The sequence below is a fragment of the Dipodomys spectabilis genome, unplaced genomic scaffold, assembly GCF_019054845.1.
Source record: "Dipodomys spectabilis isolate Male_0828 unplaced genomic scaffold, ASM1905484v1 ptg000322l, whole genome shotgun sequence".
Lineage (NCBI taxonomy): Eukaryota > Metazoa > Chordata > Mammalia > Rodentia > Heteromyidae > Dipodomys > Dipodomys spectabilis.
In genome coordinates, this window is record NW_024870999.1 from 939,091 (window position 1) to 964,245 (window position 25,155).

At 50.9% G+C, this 25,155-nt stretch overlaps 1 protein-coding gene across 1 annotated transcript; it reads right to left on the reverse strand.

The window, feature by feature from the left end:
- Positions 1-4,682: 4,682 nt before the first annotated feature.
- Myo1g (myosin IG) lies at positions 4,683-23,217 on the reverse strand. The gene is made up of 22 exons (XM_042702380.1): positions 23,039-23,217; positions 21,381-21,589; positions 21,119-21,212; positions 19,893-20,058; positions 19,588-19,641; positions 18,831-18,941; positions 18,465-18,581; positions 17,743-17,967; positions 17,461-17,606; positions 16,999-17,113; positions 16,683-16,853; positions 16,400-16,470; positions 14,481-14,555; positions 14,165-14,297; positions 12,861-13,027; positions 12,291-12,498; positions 10,276-10,499; positions 9,423-9,567; positions 7,568-7,672; positions 7,246-7,359; positions 5,011-5,165; positions 4,683-4,936 (listed from the first exon to the last, which is right to left on the reverse strand). Exons 1-22 carry the CDS (start codon positions 23,131-23,133, stop codon positions 4,780-4,782), a joined length of 3,057 nt encoding a protein of 1,018 aa, XP_042558314.1. The 5' UTR covers positions 23,134-23,217; the 3' UTR covers positions 4,683-4,779.
- Between the last annotated feature and the right edge of the window lie 1,938 nt (positions 23,218-25,155).

The window sequence follows — 25,155 nt, forward strand, 5'->3', positions numbered from 1 at the left end:
GGAATATTCTGACTTTTCTTCCTCCAAGACAAAGTGAAAGCAAGCATATCTGAGTGGTGGTGTGTGTCTACTAAGATCATTTGTGTGAGTCTCAAGACTTGGGCTCCCCTTGTTCCACTTCTGTGGGTACTGGTGCTTGCAAGCCTTCAGAAACAGAAGCTAGAGCTTCTACCATAATGAGACCCTGAGATTTCATCCCCCACACCACCTGCCATGCATAAGCTGACCACAGAAGGGTCAAACTCCCAAGCCTTAAAAAGGACCCTCTACAAAGTACACTCAGGGATGAAGGTGGCACTTGTATCTGGGGAGCCTGGTGGATAGCTGGGGAAGGGAAAGGAAACTATGCCCTACCCTGCTGCTCCTGACAGACCTGGGAGGCCTGGTGGTGGTAGACACTGCCTGCTGGGATGCAGTGCATTTCCTCACACTTCTATATTTTGGGCAGTGGGGTGGACCCATTACTTCCCAGCCCTGACTGCAATTTGCGCTGCAGGGCCTACATGGCTTGGCGACATTCACTGTGGGAATTGGGGAAAAGGAGAAAGACACCAAACACACAGGATGGCTGTAATCCCACCAGTTGCCCAAGACAAGCTCTCCCAAAGGCATGGAGCTTCATTCCAATTCTAGATGTGCAGGCAGAGAACAAGCATGGTTCCATACTCACATTCTGTGTGTGTGTGCATGTGTCTGTCTGTCTGTCTCTGTGTCTCTGTCTCTCTCTTTGCCAGTCCTGAGGCTTAACTCAGGGCCTAGGCACTGTCCCCGAGCTTCTTTTGCTCAAGGCTAACATTCTACCTCTTGAGCCACAGTGCCACTTCCATCTCTTTCTGTTTATGTGGTACTGAGGAATTGAACTCAGGGTTTCATGTAAGCTATGCAAACACTCTACCACTAAGCCCCATTCCCTGCCCCATAATTACATTCTATGGGGAATTCAATGGGGAACCACCATCTCTAGCATGCCAGTGACCTCCCTGGGTTTTCTCTCTTCATTCACAAAGCCTGACAAGCAGACTTTTTTTTTTGTCAGGCATGGAGCTTGAACTCTGGGCCTGGGCGCTGTCCCTCAGCTCTTCAGCTCAAGGCTAGCGCTCTGCCACTTGAGCCACAGTGCCACTTCTGGTTTTCTGGTATTTAATTGGAGATAAGTGTCTCATGGATTTTCCTGCCCAGGCTGGCTTTGAACTATGATCTTCATATCTCAGCCTCCTGAGTATCTAGGATTACAGGCATGAGCCACTGGCTTGACAAGCAGCCTTGAGTGCACTATATTCATACAGGAAAACTATGACACCTGGATCAGATTTGTGTGTGTGTGTGTGTGTGTGTGTGTGTGTGTGTGTGTGTGTGTGTACTGGGACTTGAATTTAGGGCCAAGGTGCTAAGGGAAAGTGCCTAGACCCTGATATGTGTGTATGTATGTGTGTGTGAGAGAGAGAGAGTGTGTGTGTGTGTTTGTGTGTGTGTGTGTGTGTGTGTGTGTGTGTGTGTGTGTGAGAAACCACATTTGACTCAGAGAATCCATCCTAGATATACATGGAGAATTGAAAACACATGTCCACAGAAGAACTTGTACCCATAGTTCCTTGCATGATGGCCAATCCAAATGTCCATTAACTGATGAAACAAACAAAATGTGACATTCCTATATGAAAGATTATTTGTCTATGAGAGAACAGAGTACTGATATAGGATGCAATATATCAGTATTGCATCCTGATTTTTCTTAATAAAAGAAGCCAGACATATGAGGCTATATAATTCCATTTGCATAAATATCTAGAATAGGCATAACTGCAGACACAAAATAGAGTGGTGATCTCCAGGGGCTAGGACTGGGAGGACCAATCCTGTAATGAGATCTGACTACTAAGACTCTCTTTGTGGGTGGTGAAAAAGTTCTCAAGTTAATGGTGATGTTGGTTGCACAACTTTATGAATATATTAAAATTTACCAAATAGCACATTTTCAAATGGGAATTTTTATGGCCTGTAACTTGTACTTCAATGAGCGAGGAGGGGCAGTAGGAGTGGGAAGAGTTGAAAGGAGATGGTATTGGGGTCAAATGATCAAAGTACATGATACATATGTGTAAGAACAGCTTACTAAAACCCTCTAAAAAGTCAGGTGCTGATGGTTCACACCTGTAATTCTAGCTATTCAGGACACAGAGATCTGAGGATCTCAGTTCAAAGCCTGGGTAGGAAAGTCTGCAAGAGTCTTTATCTCTAATGAACCACCAAAGGGAAAAAAAAGTGGTACTGTGGCTCAAAGTGGTAAAGTACTACCCTTAAGTGAAAAAGCTCAGGGACAGCATCTAGGCTCTGAGAGAGTCCAAGTCCCACAACTGACAAAAACAAAACAAAACAAAATACTGATGACTGTTGAAAAAGGGAGAGGGGTCTGGGAATGTAGTTTAGTGGTAGAATGCTAGCCTTGAGCAAAAAAGAAGCTCAGGGACAGTGCTAAGGCCCTGAGTTCAAGCCCCAGGACTGTCCAAAAAAAAAGAAAAAAGAAAAAGAAAAAGGGAGAGGCAGCCGAGCATTGGTGGCTCATGCCTGTAATCCTAGCTACTCAGGAGGCTGATATCAGGATCTGAGCATCCTGGTCTGAAGCCAGGAAGCAAAGTCTGTGAAATTCTTATCTTCAATTAAGCAAAAAACGGAAAGTGGTGCTATGGCCCATCCCAGTGGAAGAGCATTACCTTGAGTGAAAAGGCTAAGGGACAGCACACAGTCATGCACAATGAGTTCAAATCCCAGTACCAACATTTATAAAACAACAATAACAATGACAAGAGGAAAGGTCGAGCAAACTCATCCTCCCAGGGAAAATGTGATTAGGCTCAATTAAGTGGAGGAGCTGATCTTGGGTTACTTGTGCCAGTGACCTCATCAGAATGCTCAAGGATTGCTCCCCATGGACGGAGTAATCTTCTTGTCTAGCTGGTCAAGCCACCGCTGTTGGTGTGTCAGGGGCTTGTTCATTTCTGAAATTGCTGGTGCTATGCATCCTTGCACCTGTCTTTTGTGGACTGGTGACCTCAGGCAAGTCATGGAGACTGTTTCCTCAGCTGAAATTGAGGTAATGATAGCAGCACCAACCTTCCTTAAAGGCATCAGGCAGGAGGAGATTTGTGAAGCACTGAGCTATGGGCACAAGGTGAGCCCTCCATGAGGGTATGTCGAAGTGACACATGACCTTGTGGGGTCAGAGTTCATTAGATGGCCTTCTCGATAGCATGTTGCCCATCCCTTGGGCTAGATCTCAAGATCCTTGGCACCACTTGGCAGTGTTGCCTTTTGAGACTCAGGGCCTAGGCAAGGAACAGTCCTGGAAGGCTGGATTTCAAATACATTTCTTCCCATGCCTGGGTTTCCATGACCATCTCACTGAGGCCCATCCTTGGCTTAAAGAGATCCACTGAGGCCTGTTCACAGAACTTCCTAAAGATCTCAGAAAGCTTTGACAAGTGTACATTGGGTTCCCTGTGGCACCTTCCAGACCTCAGGGATGAGTGATTTGGACAGAAGCCAGCAGAGCTGGGTACAACTATAATTCTAGCTTCTCAGGAGGCTGAAATCTTAGACTCTTGGCTCAATGCCAACCCAGGCAGACAAATCCATGAGACCCTTAATCCAAATACCCACCAAAGAGCCAGAAGTGAAGGCATGACTCAAATGAAGAAGAACAGCTGAGTGGAAAAAGCTAAGTGTGAGTTTGAGGCCTTGAGTTCAAGCCCCATTACTGGAAGGGGAAAAAATGGCAACAGATGCTTCTTGGTTCTCTGATGAGATGATCTGCAAAGGACCGGACTACAGGGCACACCTGATAGAACCGTTTAGGACCCAAAAGTGGATGATATCCTTCATTTATGACTGCTCTATAAGGGACCTGCTTGGCCCAGTCCAGGGCTGCTAGAGACTGGGGACTGGCTTCATGGAGGCTCTTGGGGACTTGTGATGGCTGATCCTGATGGCCCTAGTAGCTGCCCAGTCATGTGAACAGTGGATGGAGGGCCTAGGAAGGCATGAACCCTTTAGCCAAAGGTACTGATGGTGACCTCCAAATGAAATGGTTCAAACAGTAAGGAAGGATTAACCCCAATTCATCTCTGGGGTGGGGGGGGGGGGAAGGAATAAACAAGTCTAATATGGTGGTACCCTCCTGTAATCCCAACTAGTAAAGAGATTTAAGATTCTAGTGAGAGGTTAGGCCACAGTTGCCCCAAACCACATCCTGTGATGGCTGCACTGTGCCCCAGATCTGCTTCCCTTAGCTCTGCTCTAAGTTGCCCTGGGGAATCTAAGCCTCCCCCCACTCACACAAAAAAAACAAAACAGTAAGGAATATGGCCAGCAGACATGTGAGTAGGAAGTGAGAGAGACAGAGACCGTTGTGGGTGTGAGACAATCTGGAGCCGAGAGGCAGCCTGGGGCATCACGAGAACTCTTCCCTTGAGACCCTAGGTACCACAGCCAGCCTGTCTCTGGGCTTCATCCCTGAGGTCTAGGTCTTGCCATTTCATCCCAGGTTGGGCTTCTGTTCCTCCTTCTCCTGTTCATGTGACCCCCACAGTGAGTGAGCAGGATCTGTGAGAAGCACATTGGCCTATTCAACAGCCAACACATGTCTGAGGATGTGTGCTTCCGTCTAGAAGGGGTAGGACACCAGGCATAGACAGAGCATTTTTTATTGTGTGGGGCTCCAGGCAGGTCCAGAGCCAGGGTAATGAGCTGCAGGGAGGCCAGGCCAGCTTGGCTTAGGTTGGTTTAGCGACTTGGCCACAGGAGAGTGAAGGTACTACGGCTGCAGCAGAAATCTGGCTCAGACTGCTCTGGCCTGGGTTGCACAGAGACATGGTGCTGAGTGCCCCGATGGCTCAGTGGGATGCAGTCGGAGACACGGACCTCCAGAGCTCGGCCCTCTCTGGAGCAGGAAAAGTAGAGGGTTAGGGTGGCAAAGCTCTGCTTCCACACATCCCTTACCAGTCCCAGACTTACGCTTGCAAGTGTGAAGCCAGTATGCCCACCAGCTCCCCAATGCGATTGTCCAGTGGCGGCCGGGATCGGTGCAGGCACACCACAAGGTCGTCCTGGCCCCGCGCATGCAGCACCACCAGCTGGTCCTGTCCGCTGGTCACACTCAGCCCTGTCACCTGGGCAAAAAACTTGGCATCAGGGGCATGGAAGGTGCAGACTCTGCACCCCAGCCCTCCCCAGGAAGACATTCCTGGCTTCCATTTGGCTGCTCTGCCTTTGGCAGTAGATCTGCTCCAACATTCAGCCACCCTCTCCACTATCCCTGCCTTCCCAATCATCCCTGTGAACAATACAAATTTCCGCCATGTTGGAAAATTCTAGATCCTTATAACAGCCATTGCTTACCTATGGCTACCAAGCACTTCAATGTGCGGCACACATTGGCCTATACAACAATCAGCATATGTCTGAGGGACCCAACGCTCTCCAGATAGGGTAAGACATCAGGCATAGATACTTCAATGTGCTATTATGACTTTGGTTTTGGGTTTTGTTGTTGTTGTTGTTTTTGTGTGTGTGTGTGTGTGCTGTTTGCTGTTTAATTGGATCTGAGTCTTCTGGGTTGGCTTTGAATTGTGATCCTCAGATCTTAGCCTACTGAGTGTTAGCATGATCTCCTCTATCTCAGGAAGCACCCCACTCCCACCCCCATTTTAGGCCTTGCACTAAAGCATGGTGCTTAGCTGACACAGGAGTGTCAGAGCCTTTCAAAACAGGTTGTTACTTCAACCAGTAACAACAACCCTCCCCCCTTGAAGCAGTACCTTATTTGTGTAGCTACAACCATCAATGGTAACAGCAGTCCCCCTGAAGTAATTTCCTGCCCGTGTGGCTGCAATCATTAATCTTGGCCCTGCCACAACGGAGCCCCCCACTCACGTCCCTCACGGCTCACGTGAACCTGACCCCAGATAACCATGGTTGGAGTCCCCTCTAACTACTGCTCTCTGACTGTGAGACAGACTGTCAGGCTCCTGACATTAAACTAAACATGTGTCCAAGTGATTTTGGGGGGGAAGCCTTTCACTGAGAAGCTAGTATTTTAGGCTTGGGCCACCAGTGCCCAGCTAAGTTTTTAGTTTTGTTTTTGTTTTTGTCAGTCATAGGGCTTGAGCTCAGGGCATGGGCACTGTCGCTGAGCATTTTGCTCAAGGCTAGTACTCTGCCACTTTGAGCCACAGCTCCACTTCTGGTTTTCTCATGGTTAATTGGAGACAAGAGTCTCATGGACTTTTCTGCCTGGTCTGGCTTTGAACCACAATCTTCAGATCTCAGCCTCCTGAGTAGCTAGTAGGTGTGAGCCACCAGTGCCCGGCTTGAGTTTTCAGTTTTATTTTACTTTGATAACAGCTATTTTGCCCCCCTGGCACATGGCTACTACACGATGATGCAGGATGAGGTTAAAAGCCCTTCTACTCTGACAGGTGTGAGAACTCCCCAGATCAGGAGAGACCCAGAGGTAATCCAGTCTTAATCATTGCCCCAGGCTATGCATTGTTCTGTGGGAAGGAGAATTTGCAGAATGGATAGCTTCCAGGCAAGAGACAAGTAGCCCCAGAGCCAGGCAAAGGTGGGTCTCCTGGGAGGTGAGGTAGCTGAACACTGAGAAGGGGGCTCAAATGTATTCAATCATGCCCAGGTGGGACATTGCCTCTGCTAAATAGGCACAAGTGGAGAGAGAGGCCATTTGACATGTGGAGGAACAAGGTAACCTGTGGAGCTGGTGGGTCCAGAACCTCTTTCAATCCCCAGCAATGGAAGCCACTGCAGGGTTTTCAGTAGGGTGCCCCATCATTGTGTGTGTGTGTGTGTGTGTGTGTGTGTGTGTGTGTGTGTCCATCCTGGGGCTTGATCACAGGGCCTAGGCGCTGTCCCTGAGCTTTTTTGCTCAAGGCTAATACTCTACCACTTGAACCACAGTTACAGTTACACTTAAGAGTTATTTGCTGCTTAATTGGGGATAAGAGTCTCACAAACTTTTCTGCCTGGGCTGGCTTTGAACCTTGATCCTCATATCTCAGCCTCCTGAGTAGCTAGGATGATAGGCGTGAGCCACCCAGCTAGGCAGGTGGGTTTTAAGGTGATCTGGGATAGCATAGATGAACAGGGAAAAGGAGACTGAGGTAGATCTCCCCTCCAGGGGTCCACTGTACCCCTCATGAATGCTCTGCACACAGTCTGGCCCACAGTACTCACCATGTCCAGGGTCACGGCCCGCATCACCCGGTACTGCTTGCTAGGCTCCAGTTTATAGAGGTGCCGATCTGTGAGCAGGAGGGCCCGGTCCCGGCTCTTGTGGAAGCGGTTCACCTACAGATGTGAGGCTGGATATGTCCCCCTCCTGGCCCCAGAAGTCCCTACTTCTTCCCTTCCCTGGGTCCTCCTCATTAATTGGCCCAGGAGGATGGTTCCTAGCATCTCAGGCTTGAGCCTAGCAGGCCTAGGTTGGAGCCATTTCAGGTCTCTCCTAAGCTTCTCCAACCCATCCCCTCCATGAACCCTTGGACCCAGTACTAACTTTGCGGACGTGGCTAGAAAACAGCACACTCCCAAAGCCATCCTTCTCCCGAAGTGCCTTGAGTCGCTCAGCAAACAGGCCTGAGGCTGTGGGGTTGTCAGTGCTCTGAGGAGAGAGGAAGGGATGGTGTGTGTGCTTAGGATGAGGCCTGGGATTACAGGCAACTGAGGGCAAATCCCTGGGAATCACCACAGTTGTCCTTCACTTTGGGGAAACAGAATCACAGACATGTACATGTGCCAAGTAGCACTGGATTTCATGAAGGAAGCATGCACAGAGCCCTCCTGCTTAGACATCCAGGTCTACGCTCTGCCCTCCTCATCCCAGCACCCACCCAGCTGGCCATGACTGTTCAAATCCAGACTGCACTGTGTAGGTAGCTCTGGACAGACTCCCCCACCTCCCCCAGAAGGCAGGAAGGAGCCAGGAACCTGGCCTCTCCACAAAGAATCTGCCCCTGGATGAGTCTAAAGCCCTTAGACTTTCTGCCCTCTGAAGACCAGGCCCAGGGACAGCAAACTCACAGCAGCCAGGAGAGAACTAAGGAAGCCATGACAGTGGTGGTACAATTATGCACATGTGCACCTGACCGTATTGACAATAATGAAGGGGAGGCTGAAACTAAGCACATGGAATTCTGAAAGGTCAGGAGCTGCTCGGCAGAACCCAGGCTGGAGGTGGGGGTGCTGAAAACCCTTAACATACCAGGTACCAGTGGCTCATGCCTGTAGTTCTACCTACTCAGGAGGCTAGCATCTGAGGATCATGCTTCAAAGTCAGCATGGGCGGGAAAATCTGTGCGACTCTTTTTTTTTTTTTTTTGTGCGACTCTTATCTCCAATTAACCACCAAAAATCTGGAAGTGGAGTTGTGTGTTAAGGAGTAGAGTGGATAGGTGCTAGCCATGAGGAATAAGCTAAGAGACAGCAACCAGGCTCTAAGTTTAAGCCTGAAAATGAAAAAAAAGAAAAGGGGGGGAGAAAGAAAGAGAAAGAGAGAGAGAGAACGAGGAAGGGAGGGAGGGAGGGATAGAGAGAAAGAAATGAAGGAAGAAAGAAAGAAGGAAAAAAGGAATAAAGGGAAAAGAAAGGAAGGCAGGAAGAATGAACCAGAAAGAAAGAAAGAAAGAAGGAAAGAAAGAAAGAAGGAAAAAACAAAGAAGGAAAGAAAAGCACTGGTGGCTCACACCTGTAACCCAAACTACTCAGGAGGCTGAGACATGAGGATCATGGTTCAAAGCCAGCCTGAGCAGAAAAGTCTGTGAGACTCTAATCTCCAATTAACCATCAGAAAACTGGAAGTGGAGCTGTGGCTCATAGTGATAGAGCACTAGGCTTTGAGCAAAAGAGCCCAAGGACAGCACCCTGCCCTGAGTTCAAGCCCCATAACGAACAAAAAAGAAAAAGAAAAAGGAAAAGAAAGAAGGAAAGAAGGAAGAAGGCTGGAAAGGTGGCTCAGTGGTAGAGTGCTTGCCTTGCATGCCTGAGGCTCTGAGTTCAATTCCTCAGCATCACGTAAGCAGAAAAAGCTGGAAGTGGCTCTGTGGCTCAAGTGGAAGAGCGCTAGCCTTGAGCTGAAGAGCTGAGGGACAGTGCCCAGGCCCAGAGTTCAGGCCCCACGACCGACAAAAGAGAAAAGAAGAGAGAGAGAGAGGGAGAGAGAGAGAGAGAGAGAGAGAGAGAGAGAGAGAGAGAGAGAGAGAGAGAGAGAGAGAGAGAGAGGCGCCTTAAGCCTCAAGACACAGGGATGAAATCTAGAGAGAAGGGCAGGTGCCAAAGCCTCAGACACAGGCCAGACACCACCATTTTGGATATAGAAACAGCGTCTCCACCACCCAGGACAGCCCAGCACTCACAGAGGACAGGTAGTCTCGAACCCAGGCCCTCTGGCAGCCCCAGTCCTGACGCAGCCCCTGCAGGGCCCCCATAGCAGCCACCTTGGCCTTGATCTGGGCCATGTCAGAAGGGGGGATGTTCTTCACCAGCTGCCAGGCCCTCCACCTGGAATTGTGCAGCCATCAGAGGATGCTTACTTGTGCGTTCATGCTTTCCCCACCCCTCCCCCAGGAAAGCTCATCCTCAGCCTGAGCTCCCTAAGACCTACCTACTGCCATCCTTTGATCTCTCCTGCCATTCCCATTGCTTGTCCCTAGACCATGACCACTTAGCACCCCTCTGCTCTGGCACACATGCTCTAGGTCTCATCTTGGAGAATTACACAGCCTTCAAGGCTCTGTCTTCCACTTCCAGGTGTTTTTTTGGTTGCTTTTTTTTTTTTTTTTTTTGCCAGTCCTGGGGCTTGAACTCAGGGCCTAGGCACTGTCCCTGAGCTGCTTTTGCTCAAGGCTAGTACTCTACCACTTGAGCCACAGTGCCACTTCTGGCTTTTTCTGTTTATGTGGTATTGAGGAACTGAACCCAAGGCTTCATGCATATAAGGCAAACACCCTACTACTAAGCCACATTCCCAGTCCCACTCCCAGTCTTAACTAGTCATTCTCCCCGCTGTAGATCATGGCCATGGCCCTCAAATGTCTACCACAATGGTGCTGGGACAGTCACTCTACTGCCAACCATGGGCTGTGACAATCAGTTAATATGACTCAGCTTCCTGTTCCTGCTCTCAGTGAGGCCCTGTGTGCCTGGGCTGATAGGCTCTAATGTTGAGAGGCTGCTGGCTGAATGGAACATAGCACGTGGGATAAGTACCTGCAGAAGAGTGCATGGCAGATGTCCTGGAAGGGCTGCAGCACAGCAGGGGGTGGTGGCCACTCAAGGTCACGGCCATAGAGCGGGGGCTGCCGTGCAGCCTGGAATCGCCGCTGCAGCTCAGCCAGGTGAGCATGCACCTTGTGCCTCCGGAACCAGCGCATGATGGTGTAGACTGCTCGAAGCCGCCGACAGCGCCACCTGGCCAGGGTGCCCCGCCATGCCTGGTGGGTTAGGACATGACTTAAGGTCCAGCCCAGGCCTGGTATCCTAACCCAATTATGCCTTATGTCTTTCCTGAGTATTCCAGCTTGCCTGCAGGGAGGCTGACCCATCCCCCAGGAGTCATGTCCAGCCAGAGGTGGTGTCCAGGTTGTATCTGTGGCTGGCTAGGCAAGGCAAGCCCTTCTCAAAGCTTTGCAGACCCTCAGAAAAGTGCCTGTCACCTATGCCTGGCTTTTAAAGCTGGTACTACAAGGCCTCCAGGTCCCTCCAGCGTGCATGAGAGGAGAGATGGGAGCAGATGAAGACTTTCTTACCTCTAAGGTCGCCTGACCAGTCCTGGGAATATTCTAGAATGAGTTCATCAAACCTGGACTGGCTGGGTGCTCCCAGTGCCTAGCTATTAGGAAGCTGAGAGTGTGAGGCCCTGAGTGTTGAAGCTCCAGTTCCAGCACCAGAGAGAGGGGGGGAGAAATGAAAGAAAGAAAGAAAGAGAGAGAGAGAGAGAGGGAGGGAGGGAGGGAGGGAGGAAAGGAAGGGAGGGAAGGCAGGCAGGCAGGAGGCAGAAGGATGGAAAGAAGGAAGGAAGGAAAGAAGGAAGGAAGGGAAAAAAAGAAAGTAAACACACACACACACACACACACACACACACACAAACCCAGAACCTAGACTAGATAGCTTACAAGGCCTCAGGAGGCTAAGATCTGAGGATTGCAGTTCAAAGCCAGCCTGGGCAGGAAAGTCGGTGAGATTCTTTTTTTCATTTTTTGGTCGGTTATGGGGCTTGAACTCTGTCTGGGCTTGGGTGCTGTTCTGTGTTCTTCAACTCAAGGCAAGGGCTCTACTGCTTGAGCCACAGCGCCACTTCCAGTTTCCGAGTGGTTTTATTGGAGATAAGAGTCTCATGGACTTTCCTGCCTGGGCTGGCTTTAAACTGTGATCCTCAGCTCTCAGGCTCCTGAGTAGCGAAGATTATAGGCGTGAGCCACCAGCACCCTGCTTGGTGAGATTCTTATCTCCAATTAACCACCAAGAAACTGGAAGTGGCACTGTGGCTCAAGTGATAGAATGCTTACCTTGAGCTGAAGAGCTCCAGGGGCAGTGCCCAGGCCCATAGTTCAAGTTCCACAACTGACAAAAAGGAGAGACTTATATGCTGGGTGCTGGTAGCTCAAGCTTGTAATTCTAGCCACTCAGGAGACTGAGATGTGAGGATCATGATTTAAAGCCAGCTTGGGCAGGCCAGTCCTTAAGACTCTTATCTCCAATTAACCACCAAAAAACCTGAAAGTGGGCTGGGCACCAGTAGCTCACACCTACAATCCTAGCTACTTAGTAGCTTGAGATCTGTGGATCATGGTTTAAAGCCAGCCTGGAGAAAAATGTCCTCATGAGACTCTTACCTCCAAATAACCACTCAAAAACCAGAAGTGGAGTGGTGGCTCAAAGTGGTAGCGTGCTAGCCTTCTTGAGCAAAAAGAGCTCAGTGACAGAACTCAGGCCTGAGATCAAGCCCCACGATGACTACTACCATCAAAAAAAAGCTAAAAGTGGAGCTGTGGCTCAAGCGGTAGAATGCCAGCCTTGAGTGAAAATCTAAGGTACAACAAGCAGGCCCTGAATTCAAGTCCCAGTACTGGGGGGGGGGGGAGAGAGAGAGAGAGAATTATATAATCAGTATACATCTTAGAGCAGTGTAAGGATCTTGACCTTGAATCCCCAGGAACACTATGAGGACCTGCCTGGGGAAGGAGCCATAGCCCCCCCCGCCCCCCAGTCCCATATCCTCACACCTTCTGCAGTAGCAGCACGATGATGGGGATGAGGCGGGCTCGGCTCTGCTCCAGGGCAACCAGTGTCCGGGGTGAGCGGATGAACAACTTGCTATGTCCAAAGGCCACATCACCCTGCAGCCCATGCTGCTCCAGAAGGGCGCTCACAGCTGCCCTGTCAGAACCCAGCAGGTGGTTGGGCCATGTGTACTCACAGGTCATCTTGTACCTGTCACCAAAGACAGGACAGTGATCGACTGTCCTGAGAGGACAGGTGGGACCACAGGGGTGCTAGAAGGCCGGGGAAGAAGTACTCTGAGTAGTATGCTGAGGCACCCGTGACACACACTCGTGTGCCCTTATCATGCATGTCCTCACACCTGCCACTCCTGGCTGTACATATCCACATGCACATCACCCATATGTGTTCATATGCATGTCCTCACAGACATTTTGGGGTTGAGATCAGCAGCATGGCAACTCCAGTGTGAGCTGCCAAGTGTGAAGCACTATGGAGGGACCCTCTGCTTCTACCCCTTGGACCCCACATGGGGTTCATGATCCACAGAGTGACAGGCCCACTGCCTATACCTGAGCAGGAATCGAGGATAGGGCTGGCGGAAAGCGAAGCCAGCCCTACGGACCCTCACATTCTCCAGCAGCCCCAGGTAGGAGACCTGGTGGCGACAGTGGTCCTCATCCAGCCGCCCAGCCACCTTGTCCTCATTAGGCTTGATGCAGCGGACATAGAAGGGCTCCTGCAGGGGGAGAGGTTGCATGGTAGCCTAACACAATGGCAACTGTATATACTGCTCTGGAGAGGGCTTTCCCACCCCCATGAGCATCTATACTGTGAGAGCTGGGCCAAAGGAAATTATGGCAGATAAAGACTCTGGAGGCTCAATTCAGGTTCCAGTCCAGGAGAGCGGGGGCAGGCCTCCCCTTCTGTCCCACACCCCACACCCCTGCTTATGCTGGCACTGAGGTTTGAACTCAGGACCTGGGACTGAGGTTTTTCATTCAAGGCTAGCACTCTACCACTTGAGCTATAGCTCCACTTCTGGCTTTTTGTTGATTAAATGGAGATAAGAGTCTTATGGACTTTCTTGTCTAGGCTGGATTCAAACCATGATCCTCAGATCTCAGCCTCCTGAGGAATTAGAATTATAGATATAAGCTGCCAGTACCCAGGGACACCTTTCTTTTTCTCTTTCTCTCTCTTCTGAGAGAAACTGCCAACTCTGTTGTTAAACCCACCCTGCTAGCCAGGCACCCGTGGCTCACGTTGTAATTCTAGCTACTCAGGAGACTGAGATCTAAGGATTATGGGTTCAAAGCCAGCCCGCGCAGGCAAGTCCATGAGACTCTAATCTCCAATAAACCACTCAGAAAACCGGAAGTGGCACTGTGGCTCAAGTGGTAGAGCACTTGTCTTGAGCTGAAGAGCTGAGGGACAGCGCCCAGACCCAGAGTTCAAGCCCCAAGACCGACAAAAGACAAACAACAACAACAAAAAACAACAACACCCTGATGTGTGACCTCAAATTCCCCTTTGACTTTGGGCATGAAGCTCTCCCAGAAAGCTACTGCCAGTTTCCTGGCTCCATCTGCCCTGCTCTCAGCTGGAGCTGAACCAGGCCAATTTAAGCACCCAGCAGTTTCTCCAGTCCTTTCTCACCTGAGACGTAGGGAGCCAGGGAAGGCTGGGTTGAATCCTGTGCTCCTTGACTGATCAAGCCTGGCCACTGATCCCCCACAAAAAAAAAAACCTCTGCAGTAGATGGCGTCCCCACTGAGGCAGACGGAGTCAGGCATACAGGACAAGTATGTCTTACTATGAGCCCTACATGGGGCACAAAGAGTAGGTTCTGGAATGTCAGGGGAGTGAGACATACCTTAGAAGCCAAGTTTTCCACCAGGGCCACCATGGAGTTTTTGAAGAGTGTGCCGGCTGTCAGGGGGCGCTTGGTCACCTCTGTGATATCCTGCTGTCCATCTGGCCACATGGCCCGCAAAGTGGAATCCATGCTGCAAACACAGGCTGCATACCCAGCTGCCCTTGTGGTGTAGCCTGCCTACCCCAGTGGGGCCCCAGGAGCTATGTAGCTTTAGCCTTGTGTCTTGGGCTGTCTACCAGGCAAATAGGGCTAGATTCCCAGAAGGCCTTGAGCCCTGGCCCTCTGGCACCCACACCCATCCAGCCAGGCCCACCTGTTGTAGAATAGCCGCTTGAAGTCCTGAAAAAGAAAGTCTCTGTTCTTGTCAATGAAGCCCTCCACGGAGTACCTGCCCAAGGCCGGGGCCAGAGAAGGGATCAGTGACCTGGTCTTAAACACTGATTGTCTCTAGGAAGGTCCCCACTTTCTCCCACCTGACTCTGGTTTCATAGATCAATCTCTTCCTCCCTCCTGCCCTTGGTGCTTTAGTTCCTTCACCCTCACTTATGCATTCTCTGTCATCACCTGACTTCCTCCGACAGAAGTTTCTCTCCTAAAGTCAATCAGACTCTATTGGAGTGCATGTACAAATGGCTGGGGGAATGGCCAGCAGAGAGGGTGAATGATGGTAAATGTGACCAAAATAATAAAAATAGAATAATAAAACGTACTGAACTTGTTTTAGGAAGAGGAAAAGAAGAATGAAGAACAGAAATGGAAGGAGTGAATTCATTGGGGTATTCTGTGTACATGAAATGCCACAATAAAACTCCCATTGTACATTAATATATACTAATAAAAAGAATCTGTTTAAAAATGCAGAATCTGGGGCTGGGAAGGTAGCTCAGTGGTAGAGCGCTTGCCTTGCATGCATGAGGCCCTGGGTTCGATTCCTCAGCACCACATAAGCAAAAAGAAAAAAGCCGGAAGTGGCGCTGTGGCTCAAGAGGTAGAGCGCTAGCCTTGAGCTGAAGAGCTGAGGGACAGCGCCCAGGCCCAGAGTTCAGGCCCCACGACTGGACCCAAAAAAACAAAACAAAACAAAACAAAAACAATAAAAATGCAGAATCTAGCTAGGTGCTAGTGGCTCACACCTGCAATCCTAGCTACTCAGGAGGTTGAGATCTGAGGATTGTAGTTTGAAGCCAGTCCAGGCAGGAAAGACTCTTTTCTACAATAAACTACTCAGAAAAAGACAGAAATGGAGCTGAGGCTCAAGTGGTAGAACACTATTCTTGGGCACAAAGGGGATCAGGAACAGCTGTCCTAGCCAAAAAAAAAAAAGCAGACTCTAGATGCTGGTGGCTCACGCCTGTAATCCTAGCTCCTTATAAGACTAAGATCTGAGGACCACAGTTCAAAAGCAGCTTGGGCCAACAAATCTGAGAGACTGTTATCTCCAATGTATAGGTCAAAAGCCAGAACTGGAAGCATGGCTCAAGTTGTAGAGTGCCATCCTTAAGCAAATATGTGAGGCCGGGGCTGGGAAGGTGGCTCAGTGGTAGAGCGCTTGCCTTGCATGCCTGAGGCCCTGGGTTCGATTCCTCAGCACCACATAAGCAAAAAGAAAAAAAGCCGGAAGTGGCTCTGTGGCTCAAGTGGTAGAGTGCTAGCCTTGAGCTGAAGAGCTGAGGGACAGTGCCCAGGCCCAGAGTTCAGGCCCCATGACCAGACCCAAAACAAAAAACAAAAAAAACAAATATGTGAGGCCCTGAATTCAAGCCCCAGTAACTGGTGTGCACACGTGTACACATACCCAAACATAAAACACATGCCTGGCCAAGCCAGCCTGGGTAGAAAAGCTTCATGAGATTTTTATCTCCAATTAACCACCCCTAAACCAGAAGTGGTACTGTGACTCAAAGTGGTAGAATGCTAGTCTTGAGCACAAAAGCTCAAGAACAGCGCCCAAGCTCTGAATTAAAGCCTCATGACCAACAAAACAAAAACAAAAACAAACAAAGCTACAAGTGGAGATGTGGCACAAGTAGTAGAGAATCAGCCTTGAGCAAAAAAGCTAAGGGACCGCACTCTTGTACTGCAGGCCCAGAGTTCAAGCCATAATACTAGAATAAAATTAAAAGAGCCTCTGATCCTGCCCTCTAGTGAAGGATGGAGAACCTGGCCATTTCCCCAGAACACTCCTGCTTTGAGCCACATGCAAGAGAGATAAATAGTCGGAGAGGCACTTACGTGACATCCCCTGCATAGTGCTTGATCCGGAAGTCTCGTCCAAACTCCATGGTCTTGTCAGTGGGACATAGCTAGGGCACAAGCTGAGGTCAAGGCATAGAAGACAGAGGCAGGTCTGGGGTCTGCATGAGGGGACAATCCCACAACCCTCCTGCCTGGGTAGAGCGATTGCCACAATGGCATCACTGGGTTATGCCCAGGCCTCAAGAGGCACACACAGCTTGAAGACACCTCTGAGTATGTCCCACCAGCCTGGGTCCTGACACAGGGTCAGCTGGAGCACCTGGCGGCTGCAGTAGTGAGGGTGGTAGCGGTGGTGTGTGTCCAGGGTCTGCAGGAAGATATGGTCGGTGATGGGCCCTGCGGTGCTACAGGCCTCGTCTAGCACGGCCAGGATGCCCCGGTGGGGCCGCTCCACCAGCTCCACTATGGCAGCGTTGTTGAAGTATTCCACCTGGAACAGAGGCAGGCAGTCAAATGTTTCCCAAAGCTCTCTCACTAGCTAGCCACTTCCCCTTTATTTGCTTGCATTAGGCCCAGGAGGCTGCTGGTCATCTTCCTCCACCCAGCCCTCGCCCCAGCCCAGCATCGGTGCTCACACTCTGCCAGCTGATGCCCTCGCGCTCATACTCCTCCTGTTCCTGCTTCAGGATGAGCTGGATGAACAGCTGCTGGAGTTTCTCATTGCAATAGTTGATACAGAACTGCTCGAAGCTATGAGACAAGGCTTTATTCCCAAGGATAGGTGGGATGGATGGCCAGCCCTCCCCCCAACATCTCCTGGGCTGTGCTGGACCAACTGGCTTCATTCTGCCCCTACCTATGCCCCATGCCCATTCTGGAATAGACTTGGGAATTAAACAGCCAAAGTGAAGCTCCAAAGCCTGCCTTTCCTAAAGACACTCTTGCCTCAGGGCACAGCCAAGCCACATTTAGAAGGCATGAGTCTTTGGGCCCAGGGACCAGCAGGAGAATCTAGACAGTCCTGCCTCTCGGCCACAGCTCTCTGGATTGCAGTGGTTGGGGAACTAGAAGGGGGTGCCATTGACTGGGCTGCCTACCTGTTGACAGGAAACACCTCAAAGCCGTAGATGTCTAGTACCCCAATGACAGTGTCCTTGCCGTCACGTCGAGGGTCTCGACCACGAGCTTCCATGATGCCATTGATCCTGTTCACCACCCATTCAAATAGCCGCTGGTACACCGCCTGGTATGGAGCACACTATTTCTTACTGCCACCGATCTGGCCTCTGAGATTCCCTGCCAACCACCTCAGTGGCGAGGGAGGGGGAGGGAAGAGGAGGGGGGAACGGGGGGGGGGAGGGCAGGGGGGGTGTTGTTACCTTGGCACAGGCGTCTCTGGCGTAGCTGGCCTCAGCCACAGTATGGCCCTTCTCTATGAGCTCCCGGCCTCCAGAAGCCACTGTCCGAGCCAGCAGGGAACGGAGCACGAGGTCTTGGGGTGTGGCTGTCAGCTTGGCCACGTGGCCCACCAGAGCCTCCTCGGTCACTGCTAAGCCTCCCTTTTGCAGCCCATCTTCTGCTGTTTCCACAAACTCGATGTTTCCCTGTCAATGAAAGGATCATGAACAGTCCAGGCACCAAGGAGCCCAGACACTTTTGAGTGGGGAGAAGGATGGGAGTCATGGAATGTGGATGTGGGGGACCCAGGTCCTACTTAGATATTATGACCAGCTGGGCACTGCAGGCCATAGACACAGCAGAGCATTCTAGATTCATAAGTAAGGTCTCTCACTCTGAGATTTGCTCCCTGCGTCTCTCACAGAGAAGAGAGGATGAGCCCATCAACAATAGCCCTAAGAGGCAGCATGCTCAATGCTTGCTTCTTGCTATGTTGTCACTCATGGTGCAGTAGGAACGTGGTTTCTACCCAGACACCCACTGATCTTATCACTAGCCCTCAGCCGGACCCCATAGGAGTGTTTTCAGCTCTCAGCAGAAAAGGGGTCAGCTCAACAACTTCACTGGGATATCTCAGGAGTGCCTTCTTTGCCTCTCATGGCTCCTGGAGGGACACTCCTGTGGTCCTCTTAGCCAAGCTCACCAGGTGCAATATGGCAGCCAGGATGCGATGGATGGATTCCACCTCCTCAGGACTAAAACCAATGACTCTCATGGCCTCAGTCACTGCCCGATGGCTCTTCTCATCACTGTCCAGACCCTGGAGTAAGAGTTTAACCGCTCAGGCCAATGTGGGGTCCAGGGCATCTGCCTTCTCTGGACCTCTGAGTCTTCCATCCCAGGCACCTAGGAGCCTACAACTTATCTCCTCCCTGAGCTGTTTGTCCTCTGCCCTCCACATTAACCTGAGCTGTTGACAACCCCCCTGGTTTAAATCCATCACCACCTATTTCTTGCCCCCCCATTCCTAGGACCCAGGGCCCAACCTTGTTTAAACCCTCGCCCTTACATTGTGAGCACCCATGCTGAGACCAGCTCCCTGGCGTGTAAAATTATACAGAGCAGGGTTTCTTTCCAGGTGGAGTGCTTGCAGCTCCTGGTCTTCACTGCCCCTGAGCAACTGCAGACACAAAGATCCCTTAGTTAAGTCACTCATCTCCAAGGACTCTTTTCCCATCCTACCCTTCCCAGAGGCACAGATTATACAAGGACACATCCTACCTCCCAATCTGGAACCAAGAGATGGCAGAGGAAGTTAGTACAGTGGGGAAGAAGGTATAGCTCAGAGCCCATAGAGACACTGCCCACAGCCCCAGGGTATTCTCACATCTGAGAGTCTCAGATGTTGGGGATACCCTGCTTAGAAGCTCCCATCATGAGGGCTGGGAAGGTGGCTCAGTGGTAGAGTGCCTCGCATGCATGAGGCCCTGGGTTCAATTCCTCAGCACCACAAGCAGAAAAAGCCAGAAATGGCGCTGTGACTCTAGTGGTAGAGTGCTAGCCTTGAGCTGAAGAGCTGAGGGACAGCGCCCAGGCCCAGAGTTCAGGCTCTACAACCGGCAAAAAAAAAAAAAAGAAGAAGCTCCCATCTGGGTGAGGACGGGGCGGGCATCTGGGTGTGGTGAGGAGTGAGGGTAATGGCTGGGGTAGGTAGAACAGAGCATAGTAGCAAGGTTATAGAAGGTGGGCCCAGTTTGCTGACCTCCTCATTCCCCTCTCTTCTTTGCTCCCCTCCCTCCAGCCCCGCCCCAGCCACAGAGGCTCACCTGGTAAAAAGCATGGAAATTCCTTTCTCCAACATGCTGTTTGAGGACTCTAGACTGAGGGAGAGGAGCAGCTGGATTTCAGCCTGGGAATGGTCAGCCCCCCCACCCCACCTCCCCACCCCCTGACACCATTTGAGTGTTCTCAGCTCTCAGATACAGGAAAGGGTGGAGATTAGAGTATCTAGCCTGGGAGGATACCAAGAGAAGGACCACAGAGACAGCGCAGCTTTTCCAACTTCATATCACACTCAGACCCTAAGGCCTGAGACCTTGGAAGGAAAGGGTGTGTCGGCCCACTGGCCCACCTTCTCCAGGAGGTAGCTGTGGATGTGTCCTCCCACAGGATCTCCCTTAAAGTTGAAGTTGATGTCCATGTACTTGCCGAAACGGCTAGAGTTGTGGTTGCGATTGGTGCGGGCATTTCCAAAAGCCTCCAGTATACAGGTGGACTTCAGCAGCACATCCTTGACCCTGTGGACAGAGGGGCTAGGACTGAAGATAAAGATGCCTAGCTGTAGAACAGTGACCTGCCTGAGTCTCCCCCACGTTAACCACAGCATCTCAGGAAACTGACTGGGAGGGAGTAGAGATCCCCAGGTCCCACCTTGCCCAGTGTCTCTGGGCATGCACCTGACTGACTTGCTGCTGTTGTACATGGTCTGTGTAGCTCTAAGTCCAGACCAGTCATCCAGAAAATGTTATTCTTCCCTTCTTCATTTTTTTTTGGCAGTTGTGGGCCTTGAACTCAGGGCCTGGATGCTGTCCCCAAGCTATGTTGCTCAAGGCTAGTGATCTACCACTTGAGTCATAGCTCCACTTCCAGCTTTTTGGTGGTTAAAGATAAGGGTCTCATGGACTTTCCTGCTAGGGCTGGCTTCAATCCTCAGATCTCAGCCACCTGAGTAGCTAGGATTAAAAGGCGTGAGCCACTGGTGCCAAGCCTATTCTTTGCTTTTTTGTGCTCTCTCCCCTCAGCTGCAGCCTAGGGGAGGTGAAGACAAAGTGATCTGACTACTATTCAGTGCACTTCAGGCTATAGTGTAGATGGCAATGCTGGCCACGTGTGCCTAGGAACTGACCTCATTAGCACCCACCACCCCACCCAGGAAGAGTCAGGCCCAGACACAGAAAGCCCCTTCTGCAAGGCCTGGAGGAGAGGTAGAGGTGTGGGTAGGCCAGCCCTTCTTAGGTCTGAGCCAGCTGTAACCCACATGCCTGCCAGCATGTTCTACTATTCTAGTCAGGCTACCAAATTCCTACAGTCTTTCTTGGACTCCCAGGGATGACTCTGCCCTGTCAGCCATTTCCAGTTTCTATAACCCCACCCATTGGTGACAATCTTTCCACAGCTGACAGCTTTCGTTTCCCTCATTTGAGAGATCCTAGGCATGCCCAACTGTCTCTTACCTCTCTGCAACCTTGACTGAACTTGGGCCTAATCTGGGCTCTGGCTCACATCTCTTGCTTCTTAGTGCCAGGCCTTTCCCCTAGCACAGAAGTCTTGACTCTGCTAGGGCCCAGAGATGCTTACCTTTCCACTTCAGCCCTCTGACTTGGGTTGGTGACTGCAGCAATGTACTGCATGATGTGTTTGCTGGCTTCTGTCTTCCCTGCCCCACTCTCCCCTGCCAAGAAGACAGAAGGTAGAAGAATCAACAATGTTGTGCCTCTTCGCCTACTTCCCTGTTCTGTCCATATCCATCCCAGGTAATGGGAGATGCTCTAAGCAACCCACCCCCTGTCATTTATAAACCAGGGGGTGGCTCAGGTGCCTGGGCCACTGGGACAGGTACCTGAGATGACGATGCAGGTGTCTCTGGATCTGCGTTTCATTGCCTTATAGGCAGCATTGGCCACAGCATAGAGGTGAGGTGGCCGCTCATAGAGCTCCCGGCCTTGGTATCTGGCGATGGCCTCGGGTCCATATAGGGGCAGCTCCTGGTAGGGGTTCACAGAAACCAGCACTTCCCCAATGTAGGTGTAGATACGGCCTGTCTCAAATCTGGGTACAGCAGAGCAAGACCTCAGCATTCGTGTGTAAGCAGCCCCAGTCAACCAGTGCCCCTACCAAAAATGGCTTGGCACACAGAAGGGAGAAGGGAATCCGTGGTGCCATCCTGGTGAGCTGAGCCACAGCCTAGAGCGTGGGTTCTACATGCTGTCTACGGGGTACAGAGGCCCCAGCGATCACAATCCCCCATTCATGTACCCAGCAGGCTCAGGGCTAGCTCCTGTGTGGACCTTGCCGGGCAGGGTGGTTGATAGGGGATCTGAGAGAAAGGAGGAGCAGACTTGACTGTTTCCTGTGTTGGGGCCTAGGCCGGAACCTAACAGGGAAGGGGACCCGCCCTGCCCCACCCAGACATCAGGGAGGGGCAGTATGGTGCCTGTGGTCTGTTGTCATTGTATCCCCAGTCCTGGCTGACACCCCTCTTCCAATATACCTTCACATTTCTTTAACCTTCACAAACCAAGTCACCAGTTGGAGTCTGTACCTCTCTAAATCTTTCTACCCCTGGGAGAACTGGCTCCAAGAACTTGCCCCTTGGCCCCAAGAATTTGCTCCATGGCCCCAACTGCTTTTGGTGTGTAGGACCCACCCATCACCAGGCAGCTCTGTCCGGGGTTCCTCTTCCTCTGTGGCCTCACCAGGCACCTCACAAGGCTCAGCTCACACCCTTCTCCATGCTGTGTGGCTAGTGGCTAGTCAATTTCCTCTCTAGACTCAGTGTTCAAGGTGCACACAAAGCACACAGAGATCTAAGCTATGTACTGCCTCACCCTCTCCTTGGGTCAGGACCAGGCTCCTGGCCTCTATGCTTGGGGGGACTCCTGGTCTCTATGCTCTCCTGACATATAGTAGACCTCTCTAGGGGGCAGGCATGAGACCCAGCCACACACAAGGCCACCGGTGTGCCATGCCCCCTACTCCTGTGCTCTTCTGTTCTGTCCTCCTCCATACCAAATGGGCTCCTATGTCACCTACACTCTGTGTCTCATCCCTGGAGCATGATCTCAATAGGTGAGATGGTTTGGATCCCAAGTGGAACCTGCCCACTTCATGTTGGGATCCCCAAGACCCTATATAAGATTCAGAGAGAAAGAATCAGCAGGTCAGGAGTTGGAAAGGGCACAGCTCCTGTCCAATGTCTTTGCCTGTCGGTCCTAGGGGGCTCATGTGATGGCCTTGTTAAATAAGAGGTGACAGAGCACAGGAGTCATGTTAGGGAGCGAGATGGGGCAGCTGAGACCTGACGGCAGTCACTTTGTGGGCAGCCACCAGCTCTCTGGCATCTCTCTGGAACATGCTTCGAGGTTCATTTCAGCCTACCTGGCTCTGTTCCTCTCTCTGCTGATGGGGAACAAAGTGCCTCTCAGGTTACCCTCAGGTTTGTGAGGGGAGGGGGTGATTAGGAAAGAAAGGAGTCCCAAATCCCAGCCCTACATATACCTGAGCCGCAGGTTCTTCATAAAATCCTCCATGGTCACTTGATCCAAGAGCACAAAGTCAGGCTTGCCATACTCAGGACCTTCCTCGCCCTCCATCCTCAGACCAGGGTGGCCCAACCTTTCTGTACACCAGACCTTAGGGAGCGGAGCGAAGGCCAGGGGAGGCCCAGACCCCGTGCAAACTCCTCCTGCACTGCTGTGGTAAAGTAGGAAGTGGGTTCTAGCCCTAGGAGTGTGGCCCTGCCCACTTGCTGCTCCCGCCCCAGGAGTGTGAAGGGTGCTGCTTCCTGCTGCCCGAGCAGAAGAGAGATGGTGCCTAATGACCCACTCTGCTCTGGAGGGGTTCTTGTTAGTCCCCTCAGAAACCCTAGTCTACTCTTTAAGCAAAGAGAAGATTTTTTTCTGTGTGTGTGTGTGTGTGTGTATGTTCCATACAGATTTTGACAAACTCCAGAAGGTTCAGTATATAGCAGATGGTATGAGTATGTCTACAAGTAAAGTTGGTATTGTTTGTTGTAAGGTAAATTATCAGGGAGGTTGAATCTTGGAGTCTTTATTAGAGCACTAGCAGTCTGCAGGCAGCCGATTATTACAAAGGCCCTCAGCCCACAAATACACTTCATACTGTTAGGAAACAGGCCAGAGAGGAAATAAAGAACAAAAACAATACCAACAAACCAATTCAGCTTTGGTGGAGAGCTGAAGGGACACCATGGAGACAAGTGGCATAGAGTCAAAAGAGATGATTTTATAAGTTGGTTTCCAGCACTAAGTGATTTTAGTCACATGTGATATTTTTTGTGTGTTGTGCCAGTATTGGAGCTTGAACTGAGGGCCTGGGCACTGTCCCTGAGTTCTTCAGTTCAAGGTGAGTGTTCTACCACTTGAGCATAGCACCACTTCTGATTTTCTGGTGGTTAATTGAAGAGTCTCATGGACTTTCCTGCCTGGGCTGGCTTTGAGCTGCGATCCTCAGATCTCAGCCTTTTAGTAGCTAGGATTAAAGATGTGAGCCACCAGCACCTGGCTCACTTGAGCCACTCTGGCTTTTTCTGATAATTAATTGGAGATAGTCTCACAGGCTTTCCTGCCCAGGTTGGCTTTAAACAGAGGTTCTCAGATCTCAGCCTCCTGAGTAGCTAGGATTACAGGCATGAACCACTGTCATCTGGCAATTTATTGCATTCTTTAAAGGCCACAGCAAAAGCTTCGTTTCTGGGCTGGGAAGGTGGCTCAGTGGTAGAGCGCTTGCCTTGTATGCCTGAGGCCCTGGGTTCAATTCCTCAGCACCACATAAGCAAAAAGAAAAATGCCAGAAGTGGCGCTGTGGCTCAAGTAGTAGAGCGCTAGACTTGAGCTGAAGAGCTGAGGGACAGCGCCCAGGCCCAGAGTTCAGACCCCAAGACCGGACCGTCCCCCCCCAAAAAAAGCTTCCTTTCTGACCCTTCAAAGGGCGTTTCTCTTCCCAGTGGCCAGGGATGGACAGAAGTCCCTTTAGAGTGCTCTGGCAGTGCCAGCCTGCTGAGGTGAGACCCTTGTGCCTGTCCTTGGCTTTGTCCCTCAATCCAGCCTTCATGATCAGTCGATAAAAGCACACTTCCTGGAGCTCCAGGCCTCATCTCAATCTTGACAGATGTCAGGTTTATCGAGGAGATTGTAGATATAACAGGCTCATTTCCAGCAATGTTTCTGACCTCAGGGTCTGCTTCTAAGCAGTCAGTACTTCTTTCCCAGAGCTCTGAGACAGTTCCCCCTCATCTCCCTCATTTGGCAGGCTGCTAGCTGGCAGATGTCTGTATTCCTAAACTTGAGTCATTTGTGTGCCACTATTGAGATTTCTTCAATTCATAATTTGTTTAATCATTGTCTTTTAATCTTTTTTTTTTTTTTTTGTCAGTCGTGAGGCTTGAACTCTGGGCCTGGGCACTGTCCCTTAGCTCTTCAGCTCAAGGTGAGCACTCTACCACTTGAGCCACATTGCCACTTCTGGTTTACTAGTGGTTTATTGGAGATAAGAGTCTCACAGACTTTCTTGCCTGGGCTGGCTGTGAACCGCAATCCTCAGATTTCAGCCTCCTGAATAGCTAGGATTACAGGCATGAGCTATCGGCGCCTGGC

Coding starts and splice junctions, on each gene's coding strand:
- Myo1g (XM_042702380.1), bottom strand. CDS start 23,133: ATGGAGGGCGAGGAAGGTCCTGAGTATGGCAAGCCTGACTTTGTGCTC. Junction 18,942..19,587: donor ATTTCCATGCTTTTTACCAG/GTGAGCCTCTGT, acceptor TTGTGTCTGCAG/TTGCTCAGGGGCAGTGAAGA. Junction 14,298..14,480: donor AAGCGGCTATTCTACAACAG/GTGGGCCTGGCT, acceptor CTGTGTTTGCAG/CATGGATTCCACTTTGCGGG.